The sequence below is a fragment of the Mesocricetus auratus genome, unplaced genomic scaffold (genome assembly GCF_017639785.1).
Source record: "Mesocricetus auratus isolate SY011 unplaced genomic scaffold, BCM_Maur_2.0 Super-Scaffold_100003, whole genome shotgun sequence".
Taxonomy (NCBI): Eukaryota; Metazoa; Chordata; class Mammalia; order Rodentia; family Cricetidae; genus Mesocricetus; species Mesocricetus auratus.
The window spans coordinates 32434887-32447446 of NW_024429188.1; the positions used below are offsets into that span (position 1 = coordinate 32434887).

The 12560-nt window shown below is 38.6% G+C and overlaps 1 protein-coding gene across 8 annotated transcripts in view; it reads left to right on the top strand.

The window, feature by feature from the left end:
• Dmd (dystrophin) overlaps positions 1–12560 on the top strand; it is a 2157616-nt gene that overhangs the window by 503223 nt on the left and 1641833 nt on the right. For all 8 annotated transcript variants that reach the window (XM_040744180.1, XM_021232987.2, XM_040744181.1 and 5 more), the window contains exon 4: positions 1006–1083. In XM_040744180.1, the coding sequence (XP_040600114.1) occupies positions 1006–1083 (78 nt within the window). The remainder of the gene's footprint in view (positions 1–1005; positions 1084–12560) is intronic.

Below are 12560 nucleotides of genomic sequence, written 5' to 3' on the forward strand. Positions count from 1 at the left end.
ATGGAAACTGAGTCTTCCTTTCCCAGCTGTTATCAAATAGCAATAGCTCTGCAGCTAGTTGTGAGTTTGCATGCCCACCCTCCTCCTCTATATTGAGGTTTTTGTCTTGAACAGAACTTGTTTTCATAATCATTGCATGTTTTTTCCAATGGACATTGACCAGGTTGTGTCTGCAAAACATGGTTTTCTTGTTATCAAAATCCTCTGGCTCTTATGATCTAATTCTTCCCCCTTCTGTAAATATTTCCTGGACTTGGGATACTGGATATAATAAGTATGTCCCATTTAGTGCTGAACACTTCAAAGACTCTCGTTCCCTGCATGCTGACTCACCATTTTGTGTGGGACAGCTCTGTGTTACTAACCACATAGCATTATATATTTTCAAATAATTTATATTTGACAATTCCGTACATTACTATGAAGTATGTGACAATTTTAAACAATATATTTTGATCAGACTCACACCTACTTCTATCTCCTGTGTCCCTTCCCTTATTTTTCTCTATTATCCCCTCCCCCTCTCATTTATCATCAACTGATTTAAATTAGAGTTGCTTGCATGAGCTTGGATGGGTGGCTAGCTAGTGAGGGGAGTTTGTGTAACCCAAAAGACTCAACTTAAAAAGTAGAGAAAGAAACTTACTTTTCTATCTTACTGGGTACTTTCCTTATATATTTTGTTAATGTTTTCCATCATTGATGGTCTTATAATAATACAATCTGAGCTAAAAAGTGAAGGTGCAATCATCCCAAAGTGTACTATAAAGGAAAAAAAAGTGGTTTCTTTCCCAGGAGGTGGATTCTTTATGCTAAAGACATGTTATACCAAGGACAATAAGCCCAAGGCTGAAAGCTTTTTTAAAAATAATAAAGGCTTCACAGTATGTGTTCATTTAAATATAAAATATTCAAACTTAAAAGTGAACTGTATACATCTTTGTTTTCTCAGGTAGATTTTTTGTCTCTTTGTTCCATAGTAAACACCATTTCTCTCCTTTTTAGCCAAAAGAAAAAGGATCTACAAGAGTTCATGCTCTGAACAATGTCAACAAGGCGCTGCAGATCTTACAGAAAAACAATGTAAGTGGTGACCTAAACAGGGTCTGCACACCATGAAACAGCATGTTTAATGTTTGAGTAAGGGCGTCAGCCTTGATGGAGAGAAGGCTTCTTAAACTCTCTTGTAAATCACAGAATTTCTTATTCTGAGCCCATGTGTTAGTTCCTTTGTGTGTGATTGCAGCAAAATGTAATCCTGGAGGCCAATGTATACAGTAACAGAGGACAGAGGAAGGTGATACCTCTACCTAGTATGGCTTTTGTGTTATTTCTAGATGTTACTTGATGTAGCTATTTTTAATAGGCAAACTGAGTCTTTTGTATGTCAGTGTTCTGTACAACAAAGAGACTTTGCTTATTGCATTTTATTCCATGTGTTCAATATTAATGATAATGTGCTTTGGATGAATTAAACTGACAGTCACTAAGCATACATCAAACACATACATTTAACAGACAATTACTATTTTAGCTAAGGAAAAAACTGTTTGATTTAGTTTACTCAGATGAAAATATATATGATGTATTAGAAAAAGTAAACAATCATAACTAAATGAGTGATCATGAGAAGTGAGATCTATTCTCCTCTGAGAAAGACTCAGATTATCATTTTCATCGTAGCCTTGCAGGAAAATAGTTTTCCTTTCATATTAACCTCTACAACTTTCCTAATTGACTAGTACATTTAAAAGGAACTTTTGATACCATTCTGGCTACATACAACTCTCTTTAGGAGTTAATTTCAAAAGAATTTACCAAATACTCTTAAAATAACTGTAACATAATGGATTTGTAAAAATGTACACTCCTCATCTGGTCATTACAGGCTAATATAAAGGATGTGAAAATGCAAAATCTAAAGTAACAAGTTGAATTTGTGAATACAGGGTCATTGTCATATTTAACATATGAAAGTTACTTCATGATACATGACAAGTTGTGTAGTGGTGGTATATACCTTTAATCCCAGCACTCAGGAGGCAGAGACAAGTGGATCACTGTGAGACCAGTCTGGTCTACCTACAAAGTGAGTTCTAGGATATATCTAAACAGAGTAGAGTGGATTGGGGATGGAATGATGGGTTGGTGGAGGGCATAGGAGGATGGGAGGGAGAGGGAACTGGGATTGATATGTAGAATAAGATTGTTTCTAATTTTAATAAAACACATAAAAATAAAAATGAGCAACATATCTAAACAGAGAATTCTCAACAGAACAATCTCAAGTGGCAGAAAGACAATTGAAATACTCAATATCCTTGGTCATCAGGGACATGCAATTCAAAACCACTCTGAGATTCCATCTTAGACCAATCAGAGTGGCTAGGATAAAAACAACGATGACAGCTTATGCTGAAGAAGATGTGGAGAACGGGGAATACTCCTCTGTTACTGGTGGGAGTGCAAACTTGTACAGCTGCTATGGAAATCAGTATGGATATTTCTCAGAAAATTAGGGATCAACCTACCTCAAGACCCTGACATACCACTTTGGGGCATATACCAAAATGAGGCATATTACACCACAAGGACATTTGCTCAACTCTGTTCATAGCAACATTATTTGTACTAGCCAGATCTTGAAAACAACCAAGATGTCTCTCAATTGAAGAATGGATAAAAAAATGTGGTACATTTACACAATGGAGAACTACTCATCTGTGAGACACAATGACAACCTAAAATTCATAGGCAAATGGACAGAACTAGAAAAAAAACATCCTGATTGAGGTAGCCCAGGACCAGAAAGACAAATATAGTATGTACTCACTCTTAAGTGGGTACCATGAATACAGTAAAAGATACCCAATCTACAATCTACAACCTCAGAGAAGCTAGAACCCTCTTCTAGAAAGAGATGGAAGCAGATGCAGAAACCCATAGCTAACCATTGGGCCAAGCTCCTGGAGTACAAGTGAAGTATGGGAGGAATGATAATGTGAAAAAAGGAGTTAAGACCATGATGGGGAAACCCACAGAATCAGCTGACATGAGCTAGTGAGAGATCACTGATTCCTGTCTGAATAGGTAGGTGACAATGGTGCACTTGGGACAATATATGAGACCATTGGTAGTAGGTCCAAGATCTAATTCTAATGCACAAACTGAATTAGTGGAGCCCATACTCTATGGAGAGACACCTTGCTCAGCCTAGACAGAGGCGTGTGGCATATGGAGAGGTGTCTTGGTCCTGGCTCAAGGAGATGAGACAGACTTAGTAGACTTCCTAGGAGAGGCCGTACCCTCTCTGAGGAGCAGATGGGAGGTGGTGGGGAAGTGAGGGGAGTGGTCGAAGAGGAAGGAGGGGGAACTGAAACAGTAAATACTGGCAAGGATATGTACAAAAGGGAATCCTTATGTGATAGATGTTACCATACATAAACACACACACACACACACACACACACATAAAAACACACACACATACACACATAAACACACACACACACACACACACACACACACACACACACACACACTGATAGTATACAAGTTACTAATAATAACCAGAATACAAAGTCTGGATAAACTGTTTGGTGAAGGCATTATATAAGCTGATACCTAAAGTAAGGGAGACCTTGGACTAACTGTAAGAAGGTGGTCCAGGCAAAGCACTAAAAAGACCTTGAGGTACAGAAGCATTTAATGAGGACTTAGGAGGTGGGGAGGACAGTTTGTGAAATAAAGTACAAATGAAGGGATTAAGGACATAGTGAAATAGAGATATGAAGGAGAAAAGTAAAGTGAACTGTGGTTAGGGTTTTGATTCTGGTCTAAATAATACGACAAAGATTACAACTAAAATTTCTGCAGTACATTGGGTAAAAAGAGACATTCTTTTAAAAGTTGACATTAGAAGAATGAATATAAATTATCTATTGGAAGAGTACTTAAAAAGACTTGTTTTTTACTGAAGAGAACTAAAATAAATAACAAGGACAAAACATAAAAATACTCTAAATATATAAAGAAATCATTAATATAATATGTTTTATTTACTGTATTAAATTAATATTTTTAATATTAACAGGTTTAGTAGTAAAATGAAGTATAAGAATAATATAAATACATTTTAGGTTTAGAATAGTTTTTTAATTTCTCCTGTTGCCCCAAAGCATAGTAGATAGTTATATAAAATAGCATTCACTTTGTTTAAATTCTCCTTATGAAGTTGGGTAAACAAGAAACAACAGTTTAATATTTTTAATTTGTCCAAGATCAAATCTGTGCCTTCCTCCAGGCATTAAGAAAGTTCTGTCTTTGCCATTATTGGGAATATTATTCTTTAATGCTATAGAATGGCCAGAGCCTAATGGATATATCTGGTGCTATTCATAAGTAGGAGAAGCAAAAACAAAACCTTTAATCTATAGTCCAGTAGGACAATTACTAGCATAATGACCACATAAGTCTAAGTTATCTTATGAAGTCAAATTCAGTATTAACTGTCCTGATATGAAACAGAAGATACATTCTCTCTGTACTGGCTCATTTTTGTGTCAGCTTGAAACAAGCTAGAGTCATCAGAGAAAGGAGCCTCAGAGGAAGGAGCCTCAGATGAGGAAATGGCTCCTTCAGATGTCGCTGTAAAGCATTTTTTTGAATGTAATGATCATTGGGGATGACCAGTCCACAGCGGGTAGTGTCATCTCTGGGCTGGTGGTTCTGTGTTCTATAAGAAGTGAGCAGAGCAAACATTGGGAAGCAAGCAAGCCAGTAAGCAATACTCCATCATGGTGTCTGCGTTAGCTCCTGATCTGAGTCAGGACATCAGTGTTATGATAAAGCACAAGGAATCTGAGAGAGACAGAGAGAGAGAGAGAGACAGAGAAAGAGAGACAGAGAAAGACAAACACACACACAGAGAGAGAGAGAGAGAGAGAGAGAGAGAGAGAGAGAGAGAGAGAGAGAGAGAGAGAGAGAGAGAGAAGAAAGAGAGTGTAAGTGGGCAGGGGTCTTTCTTTTAAAGGGGTTCTTTGCACCTGTGTGCAGACTATGCTATACAACCATGGAACCCTGGGCTGACCAGGCTACTGCCTGAGTGCATTCTGCCAGGTGACAGGGACAGGCTAGCATAATGCCTGAATCTTTACACCTGCCTTCCAGGATCCTGCACCGTTAGAGTTCCTGACCTGACTTCCTTCAGTGCTGAATGGAAATGCTGAAGTGTAAGCATAATAAACTCTTTCCTCCCCAACTTTCTTTTGGTCATGGTGTTTCATCATACCAATAGAAACCCTAACTACAACAGAATTAAATCCAAAGTTAAAGAGACTACAATTGAGGATTATTTCCATAAATGCTCATCATTGAAGGACTTAACTATGGGCAGTCATGCATGGAGTAACTAGGGGAATAATAACTGTTAATAACTCTAAACCAAATATGAAAATTGCTAACTTGATAAGAGGTATAGCTTTGGTAGACCACCATGAGGTAGCTGTTCAACACAAGATACAATATCAAAAAATATATTTATTCTCAAACAGTGACCTGGTGAGTTGTATCTCCTCTAACCAACACTCTAATATCCTACCAGTGCTGTTCATTGGATCAATTCAATCATAAATATGTGTGTTGGGTGTGTGGGAAGGGGGTTTGTAAAATCACAGGCAAAGGAATCATTTCATACAAACAATGAGTAAGCAATTAGGTGGGTTTAAGTGCAAGTAGGGCAGCACATAGTGTATAAAACTTTCTAGTTGTTTTTACTCTGTTTTTAAGGCTGAGTTTTGAAAACATGTATACTGAAAATCCTTATGCTGTCCATTTTCTTACCATGAGCAAACAAGGAAATCATTCACTTTTGAGCCCATGCTCTTTCCATGTGATGACAAGAAGCAGAGATGGCTTATGGTTACTTTATCAACCAGGTAACAATATACACAACCCCTGAGACACAAAAATGTTAGACAGTCAGGTTCATTTCTAGTGCTTCAAACTAAATTAGTCCCTGTTTCCTTTTTTCCTATATCCCTTCTTTAAAAAATATTAATATGGACATTTCATAGAAAAATAATATATTTAAATCATTCCTCCCTACACTTCCATCTTCTAACTCCTCTTTTGTCGCCCCACTCCCTCTTTAATTCACGGCTTCTTATTTTTTAATTATTATTACACCTCCACACCCATACATACAGGGTGCATGGGGGAATTAGATAACTTCTCAGGGGTGTTGTCCCCGAAGAAGATTGAATTTTCCTCTCTCAATACCTGTATTAGTTAAGATTTGTATTGCTATAAAGAGATATTATAGCCATTGTTGTAATTTTTTATTTAGGTTAGAAAAAAATCTTGTTAGACATGTCAATCCCAGCTGCCTCTCCCTCCCCTCCTCTCCCGCCCTATGCCCTCCATACCAGGTCCCCCAGTCCCCCATGCAATCTCCAGTCTGATCCCCAAGAAGGATGAGGCAATCCATGGTGGATCTCCAGTAACTGTCATTTCATCCAGGGCAGGACCTAGGCCATCCCCCAAGAGTCCTGGCTGAGAGAGCCTCCCATATTGTGGCATGGGCACTCAAAGTCTATTGGTATGCCACGGATAAATACTACCCAAGGCCCCATAGATTACCTAGGCTTCCTCACCGACACCCACATTCAGGGGGTCTGGGTCAGTCCCATGCTTTCCACACAGCCATCAGTCTGGAATCCAAGAGTTCCCCCTTGTTCAGGTCAGCTGTTTCTATGGGTTAAACCAACCTACATTTAACTCCTTTGCCCATCAGTTCTCTCTTTCTAATACTGGATTCCAGAAGTTCAGTTCAGTGTTTCTCTGTGGGTATCTACCTCTGCTTTCATCAGTCGCTGGATGAAGGTTGTTTCCTAGACTCTCTGGCAGTGGGATTGCATGCTGGCACTCCCATGATTCATGTTTAAAATCCATACATGAGTGAGTGCATACCATGTTTCTCTTTTTAGGACTGGGTTACCTAACTCAGGATGGTTTCGTCTAGTGCCATCCATTTGCCTGAAAATTTCAAGATTCCATTGTCTTTTTCTGCTAGATAGTACTCGATTGTGTCAATGTACACATTTTCTCTATCCACTCTTCACTTGGGGGACATCTAGGTTGCTTCCACGTTCTGGCTATTACAAAAAATGCTGCTATGAAAGTAGTGGAACAGACATCCTTGCTGTATGAATGGGCATCTTTTGGGTATATGCCTAAGAGTGGAATTGCTGGGTCTTGTGGTAGACTGATTCCCATTTTCCTGAGGAATCTCTGTATTGATTTCCAAAGTGGCTGTACAAATCAGCACTCCCACCAGCATTGTATTAGTGTTTCACTTTCCCCACATCCTCTCCAGCATAAACTGTCATTGGAGATTTTGATTTTAGCAATCCTGACAGGAGTCAGATGGTATCTCAGAGTTGTTTTGATTTGCATTTCCCAGATGGCTAGGGATTTTGAGCACTTTCTCAAGTGTCTCTCAGCCATTTTAGTCTCCTCTATTGAGAATTATCTATTTAGTTCTATACCACAATTTTGATTGGATCCTTTGGTGTTTTGGAGACTTGCTTCTTGAGTTCTTTGTAAATTTTGGAGATAAGCCCTCTGTCGCATGTGGGGTTAGTGAATATCTTTTCCCAATCTGTGGGATGACTTTTTGTCTTGCTGACTGTGTCCTTTGCGTTACAGAAGCTTTTTAGTTTAAGGAGGTCCCATTTATTAATTGTCGATCTTAGTATCTGTGCTACTGGTGTTATGTTCAGGAAGCTGTCTCCTGTACCAATTCGTTTAAGGGTGCCTCCCACTTTCTCTTCTAACAGGTTCAGTGTGGCTGGATTTATGTTGAGGTCTTTGGTCCATTTGGACTTAAGTTTTGTGCATGGCAATAGACATGGATCTATCCACATTCTTCTACATGCCAACATCCAGTTATGCCAGCACCACTTGTTGAAGATGCTTTATTTTTCCATTGTATATTTTTAGCTTCTTTATGGAAAATCAGATGGTCATACATGTATGGGTTAATATCAGGGTGTTCATTTCAATTCCATTGGTCTACCTGTCTAATTTTGTGCCAATACCAAGCTGTTTTCAGGACTACAGGTCCATAATAGTGCTTGTAGTCAGGGATGGTGATGCCTCCAGATGTTGCTTTGTTGAATAAGGTTGTTTTTGCAATCCTGGGTCTTTTGTTTTTCCATGCAAAGTTAATTATTGTTATTTCAAGGTCTGTAAATAATTATGCTGGGATTTTAATGGGGCTTGTGATAAATCTGTATATTGCTTTTGGTAAGAATGCCATTTTTATATGTTGGTCCTACCTATCCAAGAGCATAGGAGATCTTTCCATCTTCTGGTGTCTTCTTTGATTTCTTTCTTTAAAGAATCAAAGTTCTTGCTATACAGGTATTTCACTTGTTTGATTAGCATTAACTCAAGGTATTTGAAGTTGTTTGTGGCTATTTTAAAGGGTTATGTTTCTCTTATTTCTTTCTTAGTCCTTTTATCATCTGTAAATAGTAGGACTACTGATTTTCTTGAGTTGATCTTGTAGCCTGCCACTTTGCTGAAAGTATTTATCAGCTGCATGAGTTCCCTGATGGAGTTTTTTTGGGTCACTTATGTAAACTATCATATCATCTCCAAATAGTGAAAGTTTCACCTCTTCCTTTCCAATTTGTATTCCCTTGATCTCCTTTTGTTGTATTGCTCTAGCTAAAACTTTAAGTACAATATTGAAGAGGTATGGAGAGTGGACAGCCTTGTGTTGTTCCTGACCTTAGAGGAATTACATTGAGTTTCTGTCTATTTAGTTTGATGTTGGCTGTTGGTTTGCAGTATATAGCTTTTATTATGTTGAGGTAAGTTCCTGTTATCCCAGACCTGTCCAAGACCTTCATCATGAAGGAGTATTGGATTTTTTCAAAGGCTTTGTAAGCATCCAGTGAGATGATCATGTGATTTTTTTTTGTTTCTCCCAATGTTTATATGGTGGATTACATTTATAGATTTTCTTATGTTGAACCAATCTTTCATGCCTGGGATGAAGCCTATTTGATCATGGTGGATGAGTTTTCTGATGTGTTCTTGGATCCAATTTGCCAGTATTTTATTGAGTTTTTTTGCATCATTGTTCATGAGGGATATTGGTCTGAAGTTCTGTTTCTTAGTTGTGTCTTTGTGTGACTTGGGTATCAAGGTTATTGAAGCTTCATAGAAAGAGTTTGACAAAGACCCTTCTGTATCTATTGCATGGAATACTTTGATAAGAATTGGTATAACCTTTGCTTTGAATTTCTTGTAGAATTCTGCAATGAGGTCACCAGGCCCTGGGCTTTATTTTTGTTGGGAGACTTTTGTTGACTGCTTCTATTTCCTAAGAGTTTATAGGTCTATTTAAATTGCTTATCTGTTCTTGATTTTATTTTGACAAGTCATATCTATCCAGAAAATTGTCCATTTCCTTTAGATTTTCAAATTGTTTGGAGCACAGGTTTTCAAAATATGATCTGAGATATGATGTTTTACATAAATGACCCAAAGAACTCTACCAGGGAACTCTTACAGCTGATTAACACCTTCAGCAAAGTGGAAGTATACAAGATCAACTCAAGAAAATCAGTAGCCCTACTATATACAAATGATAAAAGGACTGAGAAAGAAATCAGAGAAACATCACCCTTTACAATTGCCCCAAACAACATTAAATAATTTGGGGTAACGCTAACCAAACAAGTGAAAGACCTGTATTGCAAGAACTTTGAATCTTTAAAGAAAGAAATTAAAGAAGCCCTCAGAAAATGGAAAGATCTCCCATGCTCTTGATTAGGTAGGATCAATGTAGTAAAATTGGCAATCCTGCCAAAAGCAATCTACAGATTCAATGCAATCCCCATTAAAATTCCATCACAATTCTTCACAGACCTTGAAAGAACAATAATCAATTTTGTATGGAAAAACAAAAGACCCAGGATAGCCAAAGCAACCCTGTTCAGCCAGGCAACGTTGGGAGGCATCACCATCCCTGGCCTCAAGCTCTGTTATAGAGCTATAGTCCTGAAAACAGCTTGGTATTGGCACAAAAATAGACAGGTAGACCAATGGAATCGAATTGAAAACCCGCATATTAACCCACACACCTACGAATATCTGATCTTTGACAAAGAAGCTAAAAATATGCAATGGAATAAAGAAAGCATCTTCAACAAATGGTGCTGGCGTGACTGGAGGCTGGCATGTAGGAGAATGCGGATCGATCCATGTTTATCACGATTCACAAAACTTAAATCCAAATGGATCAAAGACCTCAACATAAATCCAGCTACACTGAACATCTTAGAAGAGAAAGTGGGTGGTACCCTTGAAGGAATTGGTACAGGAGACAGCTTCCTGAACATAACACCACTAGCACAGACAGTGAAATCAACAATTAATAAATGGGACCTCCTGAAACTGAGAAGCTTCTGTAAGGCAAAGGACACAGTCAGCAAGACAAAAAGGCAGCCCACAGAATGGGAAAAAATATTCACTAACCCCACATCTGACAGATGGTTGATCTCCAAAATTTACAAAGAACTCAAGAAGCAAGTCTCCAAAACACCAAAGAATCCAATTAAAAAGTGGGCTGCAGAAATAAATAGAGAATTTTCAATAGAGGAGTCTAAAATGGCTCAGAGGCACTTGAGAAAGTGCTCAACATCCTTAGCCATCCGGGAAATGCAAATCAACACAACTCTGAGATACTATCTCACTCCTGTCAGAATGGCTAAAATCAAACAAAAACACCAAGGATAATTTATGCTGGAAAAAGGATGTGATGCTGGTGGGAGTGATAACTGGTTCAGCCACTTTGGAAATCAGTATGGAGATTCTTCGGAAAAATTGGAATAAACCTACTACAAGACCCAGCAACTCCACTCTTAGGCATATATCCAAAAGATGCCCATTCATACAACAAGGATGTCTGTTCCACTATATTCATAGCAGAATTATTTGTAGTAGCCAGAACTTGGAAGCAATCTAGATGCCCCTCAACCGAAGAGTGGATAGAGAAAATGTGTTACATTTACACAATGGAGTACTATTCAGCAGAACAAAAACAATGGAATCCTGCATTTGCAGGCAAATGGATGACACTAGAAGAAACCATCCTGAGTGAGGTAACCCAGTCACAAAAAGAGAAACATGGCATGTACTCTCTCATATATGGATTTTAGACATAGATCTGGGGAGTGCCAGCCTACAATCCCATGGCCAGAGAGTCTGGGAAACAGAACCTTTATTCAGTGGCTGATGGAAGAAGAGGCAGATTCCCATGGCTAAGTACTGAGCTGAACTCAAGAAAGCCAGTAACAGAGAGGGAGGACTGACGACCAAAGGAGTTAAGACTGGGCTGGTTTAACCCCAGAAACAGCTGACCTGACAAGGGTTAGCTCTTGAATCCCAGGCTGATGCCTGGGAATCCAGCATGGGATTGATCAAGAACCCCTGAATGGGGGTGTCAGTGAGGAGGCCTAGGTAATCTATTGAACCTTGGGCAGTAGATCAGTATTTATCCTGAGTATACACATGGACTTTGGACTCCCATCCAACAATGTGAGGTTAACTCTCACCCTGTCCTCTTCGGGGGAGGGTCTAGGCCCTTCCCTGGATGAAATGACAGTCTATGCACCCCCCTATGGAGGGCCTCACCCTCCCTGCCTTAATGAGGGGATAATGGGGGAGCTGGGGGGAGGGCATGGGAGGAGGGGAGGGAAAGGGAGACAGACCTGGAACTGACTTGTGAACAAACCATGTTTCTAATTTATATTTAAACTTAAAAATAAAAAAAATAATTATAACAAAATAGTATCTGAAGATTCTCTGGCTTTCCTCAGTGTCCGTTGTTATGTCTTCTTTTTTTGTTTCTGATTTTGTTAATTTGCCTGTTCACACTCTTACATTTGGTAAGTTTGGATAAAGGTTTTTCTATCTTGTTGATTTTCTTAAAGAACCAACTGTTCGTTACATTGATTTTTTTGTATTGTTTTCCTAGTCTCTGCTTTATTGATTTTAGCCCTCAATTTGATTATTTCCTGTCATCTCCTCCTCCTGGGTGTATTGGCTTCTTTGTGTTCTAAAGCTTTCAGTTGTGCTGTAAATTCTCTATTGTAACTATCCTCCAGTTTCTTCATGTGGGCACTTAATGCTATGAACTTCCCCTGTAACACCTCTTTCAAAGTGTTCCATAAGTTTGGGTATGGTGTGTCATAATTCTCATTGGATTCTAGGAAGTCTTTAATTTTATTTTTATTTCTTCATTGACCCAGGAATGGTGCAATTGTGCATTATTCAACTTCCATGATTTTGTAGGTTTTCTGCAATTTGTGTTGTTGAATTCTAATTTTAATGCATGGTGGTCTGATAAGGTGCATGGAGTTATGACAATTTTTTTGTACCTGTTGAGATTTGATATGTTGCCAAGTATGTAGTCGATTTTTGAGAAGGTTCCATGTGGCGCTGAGAAGAAGGTATATTCTTTTTTATTGGGATGGAATGTTGTA